The sequence below is a fragment of the Solea senegalensis genome, linkage group LG12, assembly GCF_019176455.1.
Source record: "Solea senegalensis isolate Sse05_10M linkage group LG12, IFAPA_SoseM_1, whole genome shotgun sequence".
NCBI classification, from domain to species: domain Eukaryota; kingdom Metazoa; phylum Chordata; class Actinopteri; order Pleuronectiformes; family Soleidae; genus Solea; species Solea senegalensis.
Window position 1 is genome coordinate 14,996,949 of NC_058032.1, and position 21,796 is coordinate 15,018,744.

Sequence of the window (21,796 nt, forward strand, 5' to 3'; positions counted from 1 at the left end):
TTTATTTGTAAAGGTTATAGACGCACAACCATTTTTAGAAATAGAGGCTAATGTTTCTAAAGATAAACTTAATTTTTGTACCTATAAACAAATGCTTGCCAGCTCACTCATTAAACCCAGAGTTTTACTGCTTAATTTGATGACTCTGCTCCCCGTTGAAGACTGGCTGCTGCTGCTGCTGCTGTATTTATGCTCTAGAAGCCATCTTTTTTTTCTTTGAAAGGACATTTTTATCCCTCCTGTTGTGGAAACTGCCACAACAGATGACATGCTCAGATCCCCTATCAATGGCAGTTTTCTTTAAACACGCTGCCATTAAGCTTTCAGGGTCTCAGCTCTCTGAAGGTTCTCTTCTTTTTTTTTTTATGGACCTCGGTTGAAGCTAATGTTTTGTTGTTTTTTCACAGACAGGCAAATTTCAGGAGGAAGAGGATGTTTTTTTTTTTTCTTTTCCCCTAAGAGGTGGAAGGCATCATCACATAGTTTGAAAAGGATAAGTGGAGGATTATTACACTGAGCCAGGTAAGTAAAGGTTTTTGGCCTCAGGAGAGACTTTTGGCTGTAGACACTCATTTGAGGACTTTAATTTGAAGGGAAAAGGACAGTGTCTCAGTAGTGGAAGCCCGCGCTGTCATTTATTTCTGTCGATTTAGAGATTTAGAGATAGTTCTGATGATCTAATGGCTGTTGTAGGATATTTGTTTGTGTTGGAGTTAATAAACGATTAGCAAAACCTCAAAAATTATTAAAAAAAAAAAAAGCAAATGAGTGACAATTTGTGCAGATCAACCTTGCATATAGGTATAAGTTTATAGAAGATACCTGGCCTGATGCTTCACAGGAAGCTTCAGCACATGTAAGTTAAATTTTCTTGTCACACGGTCTCAGTCTGAGAGAACAGCTGCATAATGCTTCGTTTTTCTGTTACTCTGAAATAAACACGGAAAAAACACAAACCCGTTACCCCGATGATAGTGATTCATCTGTGTTCTCAAGAAGATTTCTCAACTAATGGATGAGTGAATCCAGACGAATGAAGCAGTGCAACATTATTCATGCCAACTTCCATTTAACACCACTACAAAAGTAACTTTCCACCTCTTTTTCTCCTTTCAGTCTGCTTCTGTCAGATTTTCTTCCTGCAAAGAGAAGGTGTTCGTCTTTCCTCTGAAGTGTTTGCTCATGGTGAGAGTTCCTCTTCCTCGCTATAACATTGTCAAGTCTCAGCGTATGTCATTATTTGGAGCTATTGATTCGATTTGATTAAATAAAGGGTGTGGAGTTCCAGGTAAGGAGACTAATGAAAGCATCATATGATGCTTTTTCTTCTTCTTCTCCCTGACTGTGAGTTAGTAAATAAGTGACGTGTCCCTTTAAAGAGGACACCCCACAGAGCACTTTGAGCCTCCTCAGCATTATGTCATGATAATGACACATAATTTGTGACTTATCCACTGGCAGCAGCTTCATGACGTCAGATGAGGATAAATGCACTTTTTATTCACAAGTTAAAATGTTCACAGCAAACATTCAAAACACAATCTCTGCTTTGTTCTCTTGTTATATTATCGATCTGTTTCGTTTATGGACCTTGATGTTTCTCTGCTCTGTGAGGACCTGCATCACTTTCATATGTTCCTCCACATCAGTCTGGCTGATGATGTACATTGTTAAGTAGATGATGAAGCCTATAAGTAAATATCAGAATTGGATGTAAAGTAAAATCCACTGATGCTGCTGAATGTAACCTACAGTTGATTGTATATGTTAGGGTGTTGGAAGAATAGGAGAAGAGGGGACTGTTAAAGCATAAAGTCACTGATTGTCACTGCTGCTGCTGCTCCAGCTCCAGGGCGGCTATGTGTTGCATGCCTCAGCGGGGAAAATGTCTTCATAAGCGGGCGGCAGTTCACTGGGGAGTGGGAAAGAGAACGGGAAGCAGTGGTTGAGCTCCGGGTCCGCGGGTGCGTACCCGGGCAGCTCGATAGACGGGTGTCCCGCGCAGTGCACTTCTGCACCTGTCTCATCAAACACACTAAAAACACCCAGGTTGATGTAAGACACTGGCTGAAAATCCGCCGAGGAGCAGTCCCGCTCCTCACTGAAGAGGATCTGCCTCTGCCTCTGACACTGTCTGCTCCTAGAAAACTGCGCTGCCTTGTACCTTTTGATGGTCAGCAGGTTGATGAGCCCGAGCAGACACTCCAGCGTGCTGAGGACCGTGGAGATGACCAGACTGCGCTGGTACTCCCTCAGCTGCTCGCACGCAGGGTTCACAAACACAGAGTGGAAGCAGTAATGGGAATATTTCCTTTCCACCAGAGACGCCGTGTCCCCGTCCACCACCGCGCCGGAGAAGGCGGTGAGGACTCCCAGCAAGAAGACCACAACACCAAGGAGAAAGAAATTCCTGCAGCCGGGTCTGTCCACGCAACAGATCAGTGCAGAGCCCAGCAGCACCTGCCCGACTCCCACAAGTAGCCCAGAGTAAAAAGCCCCGGCCGCGGTGCCAAGGTGGAAATGCGCCTTCACCGTAGATCCCAGCGAGACGCATCTTAATCCAACCACAACTTCGCTCAGGGCGCACACGAAGAGGAGGGTGCTGGAGAGGACGGTGCACAGTCCTTTCCCACTCAACTTCATTATATTCCACCTCTGCCGCTCTCGAGCTCTCTCCCCGCTTCTTCATCCTCCCTCGTCCTCTCCTTCGTCTCCCCGGGAAGCGCTCTCACACTGGGGCATCATCTGCCGCTGACTCCTCCGGCTCAGAGCGGCCGATCCTCGCCGCTGTGGCGTCTCTCTCGCATCCCCGCCGCTTTACAGGAATATATAAATAATTAATGGCAAGAACGCGCTCCTTTTTGGCTCTTATCGATAATCCATTCTGGCCACACAAACAATGATCACTTCAGCCCCACATCACCTAACCGCCCATCAGTCTGGAAGCACTCTCCTGACCAAAAGTTGTTCTGCTCTCCTCCTCCTCCTGATGACAGAGAGCCTCATCCATCTGCAGTCCGCCGAGCTGAATACTGTGGCAGCAGAGGAGGAGGAGGAGGCGGCTGCCTCTGCCCGAGATGCTTAAGTGTCCTGTGGACCAATGACCACTGAACCACAGGCCCCCAAATCCACGCATCATTCAGATACTTCACATGGGCCCCATTGAGAGTTTATGGGGATGTGGTGTTAAATGGAAACGACTGTTTCCCCAGAAAATCACTGTCTTTGAGGTTCATTCATTTCTTTACATTTTACCTCCATCAGTTTGGAACAGTGACTGATGGACTGTCTCCCTGCAAACTAATCTTAAAGCTGCAGTTGGCAAAATCATTGGGAAAATAGTCAATTGTTGGGATTCAGCCACAGGTTTTGAAAAGACTCACATTCTGGGTTCACCACTCTCTGTGCTGAGCTTCTTACATTAGATTTGAACACACCTTCGAGGTCAAGGCAAACGCTCAATCTCAAACTCTCTGTCAACATTGGCACATTTTTATAACATTAATTGTACAACTCTCTTTTATACTCTTTTTTTTTAGCTTCCTTTGCAGCAAATGTTGCAGGTGCTGGACTATAGTTCGACCAAATTGACCTGAATGCAGAGGAGCTGTATTGAAACAGCCAATAGGAGCACACTTTCTCTCTCTGGACTGTCCTATGATTGGTGAAATCCTACTGTAACAGGACCAGGTGGCAGATGTCAGTTTTTGAAACCAGAACTTCACAGATGACCAGGCACCTCTTGGATTATACTAGCTGTCAATCACTTTCCACCCGTATGTGTCAGGTATTTTGTTTATTTCCAACTTGACCATAAAATGATGACATGATATTCCATCATGACTAAAATGATGATGATATTTTACATAATTTTAAAGTAAAGTCTTTATTTTGACATTTGAAAATAAAAAAAAACATATTTAATGCTGAAATAAATGTGCTAAATACTGAATGTATGAATAACAAACAGAAATAAAATAGATTAAAACAAAAATGTATTATTAGTATAAAATATTGCTAATGAACATATTTAGTATTATAATCTGTCTATATTCTATCCCCTCATGTTTTCATTGTAACATGATATTAATCAGTGGCTGCATGAAATCAGTCACGGGTTTGAGACCTTTGCTCTAAATGTAACATCATTTGCTGAACTGACACTGTGATCTACTGAAGAAGATGTGGAAATAGTGATTGAGAGCATTCATTTTGAGGATAATGTTTAATTGTGTTATAAATCAAGTGAAAAAGCTGGCTCATTTTCCCCACAGACATCCATCCAATCTTTGTTTTTGCAAGCATACGGGATCTGCTACTTCAGTCCAATTTTCAAAACTTCACTTCACTGTCATTTTCATACACAGTCTATGTACATGACAGATGACCTGAGGTCAAGGCAATCTCTCCATCTCATTTGTTGTCCAACTTTCTTTTAGACAATCTGGGTTTTTATGTATGTTTTCTTTTATTAGCAGCATTGGTAGTTAGTGCCTGCTGCTGCAAGGCATACTAGTGAGAAACTAGAGTTCTCACTAGTATGCATTGCAGCACAAGCATCTCTTGTTATTGTACAGCGCATTTATTCCGTTAGTTATTCCTCTTGCTCCCAAAAGTTTGCCTCATAACTCTTCCCACAGTTTATAATCATGTGGTTTGATTGGTAATTGTGTGCTATGAATTTTATAAGCGTTTCCATGGCAACAAAAATTGCAAAAAAACTGTGAATAATTTCCTAGTACACATGAATGAGAAAAACCTAGCCCAATTTGGAGCATCACAGTGTCGTCGAACTTTAACATAGAAATGTGGTTGGAACTTTAAACAGGTCACAAGACTTGGGACTTTTCTCACCTAACTCAAAGTTTTGATACATATTACCATTTTTAAACAATCGAAGTTTACGTATTGTACTTTTTGTTTGAAGTTTTCCGGTTTTTCGATGAGTGTGTGTGACATACTAAACTACGACATTTTTGTCTAATTTTGGACGACATACTAAACGATGACTTTTTTGTCTAATTTTGGACGACATACTAAACTATGACATTTTGGTCTAATTTTGGACGACATACTAAACTATGACATTTTATCCATTTTACATATCAATCTTTGCCATTGACTTTCCTGTGGTGATGTCATAAGTAATCTGGTTCAGTCTCCATCACGCGTGAGGGTGGTATTAAATATGACTATTATTTAGGCCACCTAGATAGAAACAGATGTATGGCTTGCATTCTCTCTCTCCCTCTCTCTCTCTCTCTCTCTCTCTCTCTCTCTCTCGGTCTCTCTGGCTTTACTCTTCCTCTCTTTCCCACTCGTTAACTGTCAGTTAACTTGGAATAAGGGCCAAAAGTTTTATTCACAAACACAAAAAAAAAGAAAAACAACTAGAAAAAGATTCCGTCTGCTCTCTCAGCTCTCTCACTTTCTTTCGAATGCCAGTCTCCCAGTAGTATGTGCTCGTGTGTGTGTGTGGGTGTGTGCAGTTGTCTCTTATATGCTTATATGCCAGAGATAAAGAAGACATGATACTATAGCTAGGCAAATGTAAGGTAATACTTATTAAATAACACTACATGCACATAGCATACATTATGTGTATGCTATGTGCATGAAGAAATGAAAAGGGTTCCTGCTGCTCACTAGTGCTACTATTACTCCATGCACTCTCGTGTGGCCCTGCAGAGCCATGAAGCAGCCCAAAAACGTTCTCCTCCTTTTTCAATTTTCAGGAGCTGACCCTAAAGCCACAGGCATGTACTGTAGATATCTGATTTACACTGAAAAGATTCCTGGTTTAATCGCGGATTATAATGTGAGCATAAAGAATACAACTGTATGCATGCATCAAATAAATGCTATGATCTCAATATTAAAGCAGTACTGCATATTTTACAGAGAATCAGTGGACTATCAATCGATTAACTGTTTTCGAATGTTTTTCCTTTGGCATTCAAAGCAACTATTGTGATTTAATTGACTACAATATATCTACCTATCATCTAAGAACAGGCACTGGGGGTGCAGTGTTTAAGGTATAACAGCTGTTGCTATTAGCAACACATCATTAATCAGTCTTACAATAGTTATAAGCTGATGATAAATTGCATTTACCAGCAACTTCAGAGCACTGCGGGCATCTGAAACAGAGATATACTTTCAATCACATTAAAAATGACATGTGTAGATTCTGAAGTAGGATTTAAAAAAAAAAAAAAAAATATTGCACCCTCAACTTTATAATTTCATTAAAATGTTTCCTGTTATAGAAGATAAGGCCTTATTTTTCATTTTGCAGATTACACAGTGCCATTATTATCACTTTAATTATTCGCAGAGATTAGAGGCTTTAATGAAAAAAATGTCTACATAATGTAATAGTAGTGATTCACCCTCATTTAATGACGACTAAATCTCCTTACTGGGAAACACTTCTTGTGCCGCGGTGCAGACACATTGTCCACGAGAAGATGAGTTTGAACTTAGCTGCCATGCATTTAATCACACAGTCACGGCTTTTACTTCAAATAGAGGAAGTGATTGTGATAAGTACAAAATAAGCGCTAATCACATCCACTGTTGATTATAAAAAAATATATAATTTAAGCTTACAAATGGTTGGAAACAAAATATTTACTTGACTCTTTATCAACTCTATATCAACTCTATTTGCTCTCGCGGCAGAACAAACAACAATTAAATTATATGGAGAATATACAATTTTAAAACAGCTTCTGAAGTTACTCTTTTTAGATTTCTCTGAAAAAATCTAATGTGTCTCTTTTCAATTCAATTCAGTTTTATTTGTATAGCGCCAAATATAACAAACATTAACTCAAGGCACTGTACATAGACAACATCATGGAGAGCAGAGAAACCCAACAGTTCACACAATGAGCAAACACTTGGCATCAGTGGAGAGAAAAAACTCCCTTTAACAGGAAGACATCTGACTCAGAGATGTGCAGCTATCTGCCTCAACCGATTGGGGTGAAAGGAAAGATGGGGGACAGAGGAGAGAGGAGAGATGGGGGACAGAAAGGACAAGGAGCAGATATACAACAACTGTATCAAGTTACACGTTTATACAGGACAGTGTGAGTCAGTGATGACATGATCTACAATCTAATTTATATAAGCAGCAGCAGAGATTGTTGATAAAAAATTATACTAATATTGGCTTTTAATTATAGCATAATAATAACGGTGACGATATGTATGATAAGTATGTATGATATGTATGTATGATCTTTTGCACTGAAGTAGTCTCTTTATTGTGAGTAAGAATCATAAAAACAAACAAACAAAAATTCATTTCTATTTCTATTCATTTCCTTACTGTGACAATATGCCTTCTTTTACTTTGAGGCAACATAGAACATAGTGAGTCCTTTATTTGTCCCCTCAGGGGCTGCAGGTTAGGCCAGCACCTGTCACTCAATATGATGGACTGTCGAGGCGACAATCAGCCTGAGGCAGCAGTAACATAAAGCCACCACCAGCACAGAGGACATGGAGACATGGACATAGGAAATTAATCTGAAAACAAATAAATAACTACAATAGCTAGGCCCATGTGAGCGACACCCACAGTAAGTGTTTACACCCCATATTCCCTGAAGCTAAACAACCCGGCTTCAGGCAAGAAGAAGATGCATGTATACAGTGTGACAGTTGAACAATATAATAACTTTATATGTTTGGTTTCTTTTTGCAATCTGTAAAAATATTCATACTTCTTATAATGTTTGTCAAAACTTGAATTTTCCATTTCAAATGGACGGATGGAAAGTAATTGTTACCATCTACCAACTGACAATAATTATAAACTTGCAATAAAGTAAATCATTTAGTTTATTTATTGTAAGTCAGTAGGTAGTAACCAGCAGTTTTGGAAAAAAAAACCCTGCAAATTGCACTTGAAGCAGAATATAGAAATAAGATTTGACAGTCAGGGCTACTGGTTAAAAAAGGGCTTGTGTCGCCCTGTTATTAGAAACACTGTTCATGTGACGCATAGATTATCCTGAATAACCTTGCTTTGCTTTTTGCCAGTCATGTTCATGAAAGACATTTTGGTTGACTTCTGTCTTAGCACTGTTTGATGCTTTTGAAGTAATGATATCACTGCACTTTATGACACGAGTAAGAGTGATATGAGTCATGTCACAGAAGGCGGGGCTGAGAGGCTGCTTCAATTGACTTTATGCACAGTCACTTCATGATATTCAATAAGCCAGCCTGAATATTTCTGCTAAAGCTTGGGACACGTTACAAGATTTTGCCCACGATTCACAACTGGGCAGAGTCAGCACTTGGGGACAGACGGCATGGCTAGTTGGCACAGAAATCTGTGGGGTAAAGACTCGAATCGGAAAGTGTGTTAGGGTAACAGACCCGACCTCATCAAACACGTTACTATGGTCTTATCGGTCTGCTTCACTATGTGCACTCCCAGGACTTTTACACACTGTCCGTCCCTATTGTGCGAACAGAAGGTGGTAAAAGGGCATTTCACTATTGTGCTCCTTCAGACTGGCACAATCTAAGGAACAGAACCCTCAAACTGCAAAATCTGGTTTCTCTCATTCTGAAGGACTTACAGGGGTGTCAAACTCACTTTAGTTCAGGGGCCACAGACTGCACAATTTGTTCTCAAGTGGGCCAGAACAGTAAAATAATAGCATAATAAACTATAAACAAAGGGAACTCCTAATTCTATAGAACATGATGCTTAATTTACCATTTACACATGATCACAGTGCATTTGATTCTAAATCTGAGGCTGGAAATTATAGTATTTCACATTTTGATTGGATTCTAAATTTTACAAATTCATCCTGTGGGACGGATTGGACCCTCTGGTGGGCCGATTCTGGCCCAAGGGCCGTATGTTTGACACCCCTGACTTAGAATCTAAATCATCAGTCTATCACTGCTTATAAGCTTATTGGGTTCTGTATTGTTTTATTGAACTTTGGAAGAGTTGTCCATGTTGGTGCGTTAGTTGCTGGGAAGTAGCGTGAATCTCAACACAACGATGACGCTCTTGTAGACATGCTCACTCTGGAAAGAGTTTGACGTGTGCAGTTGGCTTGAGTTGGTCTGACAAATCATGTAGTCTGTGATCCCTGATCAGGCACAGTTGTTCAATGTGTGATCTCCAGTCTTTCAGTCATCATAAAAGAAATCTGCTGAAACCAGTATGTACTCCGAGTCTTTCCAAAACAACTGTGAAAGTCGTGTAGTGTGTCCCCAGCTTATAGCTGTCAGCCAAAGATACCATAAACAGTCGGTGTCTGCAGAAGTTACCGAGAGTATTTAGCGAATAATTATAGAATTTAGCTGAGTCTGTGCTTGTTTAGTGCAGGTTGTAAGTGATGCTCTGGGCTTATAGTGAATTAGCCTAACTTTTTGGCATGTGACTTCTTCTCCTTCTGATTTTATTAGTGCTTTGATTGATGTGTGGCATCTGCTGCTATAAGTCGTAACTACAGCCTTTTAGAGAAACCACATACAAATCAAAGGAAACATTGCCGTTCACCTCATTAATACGTTCTTTATTGGTTGTATTCTTTTTTGTGCTCGGAATTTTATTGATTTTCAAAGAGGATGGGAGACAAATCATCATATTAGTGGAGCAATGTTCGGCAGGTACAGAATGCACAACAATGAGGGTCTAGTTATTGGCTCTAGTCCAAGAGATTATCCTAGATGAGAAAGCATTCCAAGCTTCCACAGTCACTGGACAATGTTGATAAGATTATGTATCCAGAATGACTTCATACTTACAGTATATCAGGAGTAAACCAGAGTTTTAAAATGGTTTCCCTCGCAGTTAAAACCAGCACGTACCATTTTATACTGATTTTGCTTTAGAGTGTAATCGGAATTGTTATGAAGGAATTAAAAATCAAGGCGAGGATAATAACAAATATCAAGTATGTGTGATAAAACTGTCTTCTCATGAGACCATAATAACTGGACAGCCCAAAACACGGTGGTGGAGCGTTTGCATATATTGGTATAGCATGTAGCCTCATCTGCAATCTCTCGGGTGTCGTGAATTAGAATTAGAATGAGTTATTTTTGGACACACACAAATCAGTGATAGTGAATTTGACCTGTGCATTTAACCCAGCACTTAGCACTTATCTGTGCCCGGAGGGCAATGGGGGATTGGGTGCTTTTCTCATGGGCACCCCAACCCTTGGCCCAATTCCTTTCCTCTTGGCCATGGGCTGCCCGTGTACACTCTGTGAATGGTTTTAAAGTGAATTAGTGTGCTATGTTCTAAGAGGTCATATACACATTGGACCATATAGGATTATATTCAACTGGTAAATCCTGGGCACTGTGCTCATTGAGTTTAGCTCCAGAGAACTCCATAAGGTGAAGTATGGAACAAAGACCTTGAGTGTTATTTATGTCACATAATATTTATTCCTAGAGAAGAAGTTTGGATAAATGGTTTGTTATGTTGTTGTCATAATAGACTCAGGTTATGCTATAGCAGTGTGTTTGGACAGAATTTAAAATGGTTGCCCATCCAACATTCAGCTTTCTTCCACACCAGTATAGTGTTTGCAGTGATAGGCCCAAGTTAATTGTTTTATTTGTCACACTAGAAAACAGAATGTCTTACAGCCTGAGTGGTATTACTTGCACAAATGTAATCATTTCCCATGCAGAATCTGTTGGATTATTACCAGCAATTACCAGTAAATAATTAACATCCCTAATAAATATACAATTAAACTGACAAATATGGAGTTCAATAACCTTAACTTATTTGTGGAATTGTGTCTTCTTAATGTGAAGTATGTTATCTAATAAGTGAAACATCATTTATTTAATATTGTGTGTTGTTTAATCTTGCATTTCTGAGCAGTGATTTTATTTCATCCCGAAATTATAACCTTATAACACATTTGAATTATTAATCTATTCGAGCAGTAAAGACGCTTTTTGTTTCCAATAATCAAACACACTTACATTTAACGGCATTAACTGTAAATAAAATCCTTCCAATTAAATCAAACCAAAAATAATGTCACACCACAACACTCATAGAGCTCAACAGAACTCTGCAGAGCTATCAATATCACTCATACTTTTTGAAGTACATTTGAAATTAATTATACAGTATATATGTATCTAATACCACAAAGCTATGCTGCAAATACACCCAATACCATCAGATGACAATGTGCAACCTCCAATCACCACTCCAGTGATTAAAGTGTGATTAAACAGAGCAACTTATGTCTCACTGCAACACACACACACACACACAGCAGCTTCTCACTCGCGTCGGTTTCAGTCAATACTGTCAATAGTTAAGTAGCTGGAACTACCATGGTGAGAGGGTTTTCAGCCTGGTCTGCAACTTCTCTCCTCTTAATTGCTTTAGTTAAGTTATTCATTGTGTTTGACTGAATACTTTTGTTGTTTCTGTGTATCTCTCTGAGGGGTTGTGTGTGCACACGCAATAATAATATGAGAGAGCAGATTAAAACAACACGTTTGCATGTGATGAAATACACTAATTGCTACGGATGTCCGATATTGGCTTTTTTACCGATATTGTCCAACACTTAATTTTCGATTATACTGTATATACAGGCTTATTTCCCACAAAACTAATTTTAGGTCACGTCATGTATCTCCTGTTGGCACCAAGTGCTTAAGCCTCATTACCGCCACCTAGAGAGTGTTGATAAATGAACATGTAAAATGCTTTTACTAATTGCATATATATGTATTATTATTTTGACATTTTAAATGTAACGTGTCAAAAACAAATCTATTGATCACGGGGCTGTCCCTAAGTGTTTTTGACTGATTTACAGTTCGGCAGTGTTTGGCTTGATCCTTGTGTCGGACGTCTCTTCCTGTGACGGCACTCTCGCTGTTTTCCCCGCACGCTGCCATGTTGATATTGTCAGAGAACTAGTGGAGGGAGGGGGAGAGGAATGGAGCGGAGGGAACAGGAGCTGCTATGATGCTTCATCCTTATGGTATTTTGACCAAAGCATGTCACGGACATGTTCATTAGGACACCAGGGAACTATTTTAACTTGGAGAAATAGGGTATAATATGTCCCCTTTAAATGTGTTCTAGGTTCACTAAATACATACATGTTTGACTAGATTGCTGCTACTTTTGTGTTTTTCTGTTTTGCACCATGAGTGTTCATGCAGTTAATCACCATCTGGCTTTTCACTGACTGTATTGCGTAACTCTAGGACTATCAAAATAAAGGAACACTCCCTGTTCTATTGAATACCTACTAATGCCCACTTCAGTTTAAGATCTTTGTAATGTAAACCAAACATTTAATTGTACATTTTCGCATAATCCAGCCATTACTTTATCAGGTTTTCGTTATCGGCTGAAATACCAATACCGATACAAACCGATATTACATAGGCCATCATCCGGCCGATAATGATACTTAATATGTTTAATAGACTGACCTGAATGGTTCATAATTCTGGGTTTTTTGGAGTGTTCCTGTGTCTGACTGTGACAGCTGAGCTGGTCCTGTGTTACTTTCCTCCACAGACCTCAGTTTCTTGCCTTGTCTTACCTTGAAATGGACTCTTATATAGCTTCTGGGATGAGCACAAACTTTCACACTAAACCTTTTCAGCTCATGTGGACATGTCTTTAATTCTGTTCATGTTGCTCAGGGCATATGTGTTGTCCTTGTCCTACTGTATGTCCTTGTATGCAGTCATGCCACTGCTAAAACCTAAATGCTACCCTAGATTTGTATTACACACACATATTGTCTGTCCTCACTGCCAGCCTTATATTTAGTAAGTAGAAAATGGCATGATATCATTATTTAAGATATTAACATAAAGGTGTTTGTGTATTTGCTAATATCAGATCTGTATAACTTTTAATGCCCTCACATCCCGCTAGTGGGATGTTGTTTGAGGAAGTGATATTATTTTAGGAAACACCATGGACTGCTGTGTCTGAAACAGTGGTTGTAAAAACTGTAGTTAGAAAGCATAAGCGCAGAGTGGACTTCTATAGAGCAGCGTTTCCCACACTTTTTATATGGCCACCCAGTTTTTAAAGAAACCAACATGAAAGAAGCTCACATTATCGATCATGACAAGAGCAAATCTGTGCATACTGTAACCGTTTGGTCACAAATTGTTTGGTTTTGAATAGGTGAACCAGACATATGTTTGATAAATGAATCCCAATATTAATTATTGCTTGCGTAAAAAGGTTCCTTCCTACCTTTTCACCTGCCCACGCTCCTTAGAGAAATTAGGCACAGTGAAGGCACCTGTGGGTGGTGAGCTGACCTCAGCGTGAGGCCGATAAGAGGCGTGTGTGATTTACTACACAGAGACATGCAAATCATGTTTTTCCTTCACAGTTCATGTTTATTTTCCTCGTGTAATTTAACATTTGCTGAAATATATTTTTTATTATGATGATTGATTTTTTTTTTTGTCTGTTGTAGTTTACCTACTTTTACCTTCACAATGGTCAAGTCCAAAGAGGGTGGAGCTAGGAGGAGTATAAGAAGCCACCTGACCATGAGGTGGGGAAAGAGACTGTGGCAGCTTGCTGAGAGGCTGTGTTAAGTAGCATTTTGAATTTGTTTATAGTTTTCTTTTTTGCCCGGAACCTTGGATTTTTTTTCTGTTGCACTTTGGTTAATGAATCATCTTTTGAGCATAAACTTGTTCAAGCGAAACACTCGTCTAAATAACTCTAGTGCTGCCAGCCTCACTCAATGAGAAAAAAATAATAATAATTATCTAGCCTTAGTACCCGTAATGTTACAACTTGTATTCAAAAGCTTGAAAATTCCTGCAAATGTATTTGGTGACCCAAAAAAATAATATATTATGACCCATCTGTCAGTCCAGACCCGGTGTCTGGGAATGACTGCTCTAGAACAGTAGTGCTAGTGCGTTTAGGTTTTTTTTCTGACAAACTGATGACCAGCACACCTGCACAACACAATGTGACCACAGCTTCACCCAACCACTGTATGACCACATCCAGTGTACTCCTAGTGGGGATTACTGTAAACAGTACTGACATACTCTTACATACTACTCCAACAACAACCACCATTGGTGCTATTGACCAACAGGGTGCCTTGGAATTATTGTGCTACTGTTGGGCAAGGACAAAGGAAGAGGATGGGAGAAGGTGTGTTAGGAGGCAGCGAGACAGGAGGAAGGGAAGGAATGTGGAGGTGAGACTCAGGACTTTAAATGTAGGCACATTAACTGGTAAAGGGAGAGAACTGGCTGATATAATGGAGAGAAGAAAGGTAGAGACCACGTAAGGGTAGCAAGGCCAGGAGCATTGGAGGATTCAAACTGTTCCATTTAGTTAGAAAGTGAAATGGGGTAGGGGTAATCTTAAAGGAAGAGTTTTTGAAGATTGTTCTGGAGGTAGTGAGACAGACAGACAGACAGACAGACAGACAGAATCATGAGTTTGCAACTAGAAATAGAGGGTGTGATGTTGAATGTTGTCAGTGCTTATGCCACACAATTTGGTTGTCAGAAGAGATAAAGGAGTTCTGGAGAGAGTTCCCGTGGTGATTGGATCAGACTGTGAGGTGTTGGGTAGGTATGGGTTTAAGGAGAGGAATGTTGTGGATTTTGAAAAAAGGAGGGAACTGGCTGTGGGAAATACATATTTCAGGAAGAGGGTGGAGCATAGGGTGACCTACACACGTGGAGGTAGATTATATACTATGCAGAAGATGTCATCTGAAGGAGCTAGGAGACTGCAAAATGATGCCAGGGTAGCAGGGCCGGCTCTACCTAATGTTGTGCCCTAGGCGAGATTGTTCTCGGTGCCCCCCCCACACACACACACAAATTACACCAGCCAAATGAACAATCACACATGTGTAATTTGAACAACAACAGCAAACAGCAAAAAATCACAACTTTCAAGTATTGACTTACAGCAACCACAAGAACAATCACAGCAGTTTAATTTGAACAACAACAACAAACTTTCAGGTAACTCTTTCCAGCGTGTCTTTCACTTCAACTAAAATTGTACACGTCTGGACTTCCTTGCAGCAAAAGCATCTATGGTATCATCAAATGACACCTAGAAAATAAAATGGCCTCATGGCGCCCCTCCAGCAGATGGCGCTCTAGGCGACCGCCTATATCGCCTATGCCAAGAGCCGGCCCTGCAGGGTAGAATGTGGCAAAGCAGCATTGGATGGTCTGTAGGATGATTTTCAAAGAGGAGTTAGGACAGAGTCTGAGCGTAGTAAAGTGTTACCAGATGACTGTGGAAATACAGCTAAAGTGGTGAGGTTCACAGCCAAGAAGATGTTTGGTGTATGAGGAAAGAAGAAACTTGGTGGTGGAATGAGGAAGTACAGAAAAGTATCAGAAGCAAGAAGATGGTAAAGAAAACGTGGGACAGCCAGGGAGATGAAGAAATTAGGAAGGAGAACTGGGAGTCTAGGTGTAGAATGAGTTGTATGAGAGGCTGGACACTAAGGAAGGAGAGAGAAGAACTATCGATTGGCTTGACAGAGAGAGACAGAGCTGGAAAGCATGTGCAGCAGGTGAGAGTGATTAAAAACAGAGACATTTAAAGGTGTTTGTTTGTTGTCTCTCCGTCACCTGCCCCTTTTGCTGAACTGCCTGCCTAAATTGCTGGAAATCACAGGTTTAAAAACACTAATGTATTGTGTATCACCAGCACAGGTTAGTACTTAAAACTGACAGCAAGGATTTAGTTCAAGCCAAATTATGTGTGAATGATCCCTGCCACAACCGGGCTTAGAACATTAAAGAGTGATTATTATCTTTTATTCAGATATGGAATTCATAATATAATTGTGGCAAAATACTCCAATTTTACATTTGTAACTGTCACAAGCTCATTTCATACACTATGTATCTGTGAAGACACCGCATCTAAAAGTGGGATAAATATGTCTCAGATCTATTTTTGCTGAACTGGAAAACTCAGAAGTCCTAAATAAATAAATGTTACATTCATTAAAGAACAGATAAAATGTGGAAGCAGAAACCCAATACAATCTTATGAATAATGAGCAACAAAGCTTTTGATACAGACAAAACGAAAATCAATGGAGTACCAGACGTGTGGTAAATGTCAGCCCATGTACATGGAAATCTCTTTTACATGTAAAACCCTGACTTTAAAAAATACATACAGCTGTGTTCGACATATATTGCTCTGAGGTAAACTGTTACGTCCCCACTTGTGGCATCCAGGGGAAATGGGGCGGGCAACAATTTAATATAAAACCGGGCGTATCGAAGAAGAAAAGAAACAGAGATATTTGTAAACTTAGACTATTTATTTCCGCGTAGGTAAATCGACGTCAACACAAAACTACTTCCTGATGGAAGCGAAGCCAAGAAAGAAAAAAAAACAAGGGTTAACACTACGAGGGAATTAGCACAAGTCAAAGATAGCGCAGCACACACTCGTTCACGACCAACAGCTTCTCGGCGGTTTGGCCCACTGGCCCCGTCTGCCTCCATCCCTGCAGCTTTGATCCACCTGATTGCCAGTGCGCAGGTGTGCCTGACCAGTCAGGTGGGGAGGGTGGCACCTGGCGCGGGACACAAAAGAGCAGCAAAAACATGCACACGTAACACCCCCTCCGTAAGTGCAAACTTATAGTTTGCTACATTAAACACTATACACACACACCTGTTATTACTAACATGCTACACTGAATTATTATCTTCTTTAACTTTTTTTTTTTTTGTGTTCCTCACCCACGGGACAGAGCATCAGCCACCACATTGTCGGTCCCCTTCTTGTGCTTAATCTTCCGATAGTCGGTACAAAAGCGTGGGGTGCCATCAGATTTTGGAGCCAGCAAACAAGGGGAACTCCAAGGACTACAGCTAGGTACAGCTAAACCGTTTTCCAATAGGTAATTAGCTTCCTTTTTCATAAGCTCTCTTTTGGCTAAAGGACATCGGTACGCATGCTGTTTAATGGGAGACGCACTACCAACATCAATGTCATGTTTTAGTACGTTGGTACTAGATGGTACATCATTAAACAGGGACGGATGGGAGCGCATCAAAGAGACTATATCTCGTTGCTGATCTACAGGGAGATAGTTCAAATGGGTGTCTATTTTCGCCAAGAACTCTGTGTTAGACAGCCTACCACTCTGCTGATCACTTCCTAGTACAGTTAACCCATCGTCAGGCAGTGATTCCACACAAACCAAGGAGGTAGTTGTTTCACCAGAGGCAGCAGTCTCCGGAGTTTTTTCCTGCTCCCCCTGGTTGGCCTCTCTGGAATGATAGGATTTTAGCATGTTAATGTGGCACAACCGCACCTTACGTCTGCGCTCAGGTGTATGAATGACATAGTTTGTATCGGACACTTTGCTTTTTATGACATACGGGCCTGAAAAACGGGCAGTAAGGGCAGAGCCAGGTGTCGGTAACAGCACCAGAACTCTCTCACCAGGTTCAAACTCACGCTTAACTGCCTTCCGATCAAACCGTTCTTTCATACTCTCCTGCGAGGAGGAGAGTGCCACTTTAGCCAGCGCAGAAGCATTACGTAAACGCTCCTTACATTGGGATACAAAATCCTGAACTGTAGTCTGTGGAGAAATATTACACAAGAACTTTTCCTTTAACACTTTAAGTGGGCCACGCACATTGTGCCCGAACACAAGTTCAGCCGGGCTGAACCCCAGGGACTCCTGTTTGGCTTCGCGGATGGCGAACAGTGTAAAGGGGACACCTTCATCCCAGTCTCTCCCTGTATCATGACAGTATTTACGCAGCATGGACTTCAGTGTTTGATGCCAACGCTCAAGCGCCCCCTGTGACTGTGGATGATAAGCACTAGAGACTGAATGAGTGATGCCTAGAGCATACAAGGTTTGTTTAAATGATCTCGACAGAAAGTTGGTTCCTTGATCAGTCTGCACAACTTTCGGTAAACCAAACATGGTAAAGAATTTAATTAATGCTCGTGTAATGGCAGGTGCAGTGATTCTTCGCAGAGGAATGGCCTCAGGAAAGCGGGTGGTAGCGCACATAACCGTTAACAAAAACTGGTTACCAGACTTTGTCCTCGGCAACGGACCAACACAATCGACCAGTACACGTTCAAAGGGTTCACCAACAGCAGGAATAGGATGTAACGGGGCTGGAGGAACAACCTGGTTTGGTTTCCCCACCACTTGGCAGGTACTACATGTTTTGCAGAAGCGTGTCACTTCCTTCTTCATTCCTGGCCAGAAGAAATGCTTCAGAATACGGTCATGGGTTTTAGTGACACCAAGGTGACCAGACCAGGGATGATCATGAGCTAACTCCAGCACATGCTGCCGATATGCAACTGGAACCACTATTTGACACACTGAACCACAGTCACTAACTGCATTGGTTTTACCTAATGGTGAAATCCATCTCCGCATCAACACCCCGTTATCTAGGAAAAATGACTGACCTTCAGTACATTTATCGTGGTCCTCAACTGCTGCAAAACATTTTCTCATAGATGGGTCACCTGACTGGGAGTTGATGAGCGCCTCACGGGTCAGTGGCAGCGCATGAACAGCGACGGGCTCTGTCCCACCTTCACACTTTTCTAGGTCTCCAGCCCAGTTCCCCGTTTCTCTTGTAGGTGGCAGCCTGTCCTCAGATACAGCAGAAGCAAAAACAGAGTCAGACAGATCGATATCCTGAGCTTGTTTTCTGGCCTGCCCCCTAGTTAGCACGCTAACTGAAAATATGTCAGGGTGACACTGGACCAGATCATCATGTCTAGATTCTGCCACAGGGTTGTCAACGACTTCGGGTGATGGATATACCTTACCCCCAGCTATGTCGTTACCCATAATAAAGCCAACACCATCGATGGGGAATGAAGAACGGACAGCTACCCGGAAGAAACCAGTTTTAAGGTTGGACTGGACATGGATGCGGTGAAGAGGAGCAGGTACAAACCTCATCCCGATACCTCGTACAATTGCGCTCGTGTCACAGGCAGACTCCGTACTCAAGGGCAGTACAGAGGAAAGAATGAATGACTGGGAGCCACCAGTGTCTCGCAAAACTGTGACGGGACGCTGATCATCCACCTTTCCTGTGAGCGAGACAAATGCAGGGAAAATGAAAGGTTTAAAACACTCATCAGGTACTGTTTGACTGGGCGACGGTGAACAACCGGTTACTGTTTTTACCAGCCCCACACCCTTGGGCTTTGAAATTGCCGCCTGCTGCTTACGTTTCCACGCATTGCAGTCCGCAATTAGATGGTCAGCTTTATGACAGAAAAAACATTGCTTATCTGCCTTGGGTGCAGAGAGTGATGTACTGAAACGTGGAACACGCGTGTCACTGGACCTAAAAGCAGTTTCAGGTTGAGTAGGGGAATCACGCCTGATAAAGGGGCTTCTGTGGGTAAGAGCAAACTCATCAGCAAGAATAGCAGCTTGCTGCAAAGTAGTTACCTTCTGCTCATTTAAATACACAACAGTTCGCTCCGGCACTTGGTTTTTAAATTCCTCCAACAACATTAACTCACGTATTGAATTGAAGTTATCTGCCTTACAAGATGAGCACCACCTGTCAAACAGCATCCCCTTCTCTCTGGCAAAGTCAGCGTACGTCTGGCTTGCTGTTTTTCTCAGACCGCGGAAACGCTGTCTATATGCCTCAGGCACCAGCTCATATACCTGCAGTATCGCGCTCTTTACTTTTTCATAAGAGAGGCCATCCTCCACAGAAAGAGAAGCGCAAGCTTCCTGAGCTTTACCCGTGAGTTTGCATTGTAAAAGTATCGGCCACACATCCTTCGGCCAGTGCAGGGCAGCAGCAATGCGCTCAAAAGCACCGAGATAACATTCAACTTCGGACTCCCGGAAGACGGGGACCAAAGAAACGTTTTTACTCACGTCAAATGTTGTAGATGACGAAGACGACCGCGCACCAGACGAAACTGAGCTAGACTGTAATTCCAGCTCTCGCATTTTGACCGCGGTCTCTGCGTCCAATTCCATCCGCTTCAACTTGAGCTGAAACTCACGCTCCCGTTCCCGTTCCCGTTCCTCATTCTCCAGCTGGAGACGAGCTAAACGCAGCTTTATCCGCGCATCTATTCTCGATCCAGGGGTCGTTTCCACGGACAACGGTTCAAAACGCGGCAACGTAAACTGCTTCTCGTCCATGTTACCATGTTTTACACCGGGGGTAATGTTTAAAATGTCTCGCTGCCGCTGAGTCGCTTCCGCCCCCCGAGCCTCGGAGCACACCTCCCCTGCGGACTCGGGCACAGTCGCCGGTAAACCACACACACCCCCTTCCACTAATCCGTCAATCACGGCAGCTTTCAACTCCTTCTTAAGGAGAGAAGTTGTAACCTTAATGTCATAGCGGTCAGCAATCGCAAATAAATCAGCCTTCCTACAGATGTCTAGTTGACTCAGCGTAGGCTTCGCCACAAACTCCTCCACACTAAACGCCGACCCACTCGCCATTACACCGGTAGTAGCGGCTAGCCGCTATGGTAAGCTACTAGCAAATTAGCGTGTACTACTCACTCCGTGGCAACAGTCAGAACCACTCACGCCGGCTGCTACACACACACAAACCAACAAACGCAGACAAACAAACATCCCCCAGATCCTACCTACCAAGAACTAACCTGTCTGTCTTCTGGAGCGTGCCGGGCTCGAGGCGACTTGAAAGGCAGAAACATCGGCGGCCGGAGCCCCGAAACGCCTACCCCCTTCGGGGAACTTGATCCCCGCCCAGGATTTGCTCCGAAAATAAAAAAAAAGGCAAAACAATAAACAAGTGTCCGATGGAAGGGTGCCGTGCAACCCAGCTAGACACTTCTACCTAACTGAGGGAGTTGTTGTAGGGAAGGCTAGACTGTGCATACACCGTCGTTAATACTGACTGCGAACCACCGGAAGTGACTTACCGCTTTCAAAACAAAATAGTCTAAAAAAAAACTACAAACATCTTTACTAATTTCTCCAAAACGAAATTAGATCCCGGACGAGCCCCCAAAATTGTTACGTCCCCACTTGTGGCATCCAGGGGAAATGGGGCGGGCAACAATTTAATATAAAACCGGGCGTTTCGAAGAAGAAAAGAAACAGAGATATTTGTAAACTTAGACTATTTATTTCCGCGTAGGTAAATCGACGTCAACACAAAACTACTTCCTGATGGAAGCGAAGCCAAGAAAGAAAAAAAAACAAGGGTTAACACTACGAGGGAATTAGAACAAGTCAAAGATAGCGCAGCACACAGCTCTCGTTCACGACCAACAGCTTCTCGCGGTTTGGCGGTTTGGCCCACTGGCCCCGTCTGCCTCCATCCCTGCAGCTTTGAGGCGATCCACCTGATTGCCAAGGTGCCGCAGGTGTGCCTGACCAGTCAGGTGGGGAGGGTGGCACCTGGCGCAGGACACAAAAGAGCAGCAAAAAACATGCACACGTAACATAAACGTTAATGTTAATGACAACATGCTGACATGCTCACGATGACAACGCTACATACTTTTTGTCAGTTACAACATCTAACGTTGTCGTTTTGTCACGTTCATGTTTGCAGGCTAAGATTTGGTAATAATCTCAGCTAATTATTATAGCATCCTGATATCATATACCCGATGTTGGTCTTTGATCAAATTTAAGGGTGTCACTAAATGTCACTAATAAATGCAGCCAATACATTTAACATATGTCAGTCTGAACCACAAATTTAAATATCAGCATAGAGTTTGATTGTGCAATAT

The 21,796-nt window shown here is 42.0% G+C and overlaps 2 protein-coding genes across 2 annotated transcripts; both read right to left on the reverse strand.

The window, feature by feature from the left end:
- Positions 1-1,479: 1,479 nt before the first annotated feature.
- LOC122778658 (transmembrane protein 271-like) lies at positions 1,480-2,830 on the reverse strand. Its single transcript, XM_044040723.1, has one exon. It carries the CDS (start codon positions 2,641-2,643, stop codon positions 1,858-1,860), a length of 786 nt encoding a protein of 261 aa, XP_043896658.1. The 5' UTR covers positions 2,644-2,830; the 3' UTR covers positions 1,480-1,857.
- A 13,662-nt stretch (positions 2,831-16,492) lies between these two features.
- Positions 16,493-21,495, reverse strand: LOC122778793. The gene is made up of 3 exons (XM_044040890.1): positions 18,994-21,495; positions 16,786-18,678; positions 16,493-16,616 (listed from the first exon to the last, which is right to left on the reverse strand). Exons 1-3 carry the CDS (start codon positions 20,523-20,525, stop codon positions 16,493-16,495), a joined length of 3,549 nt encoding a protein of 1,182 aa, XP_043896825.1. The 5' UTR covers positions 20,526-21,495.
- Between the last annotated feature and the right edge of the window lie 301 nt (positions 21,496-21,796).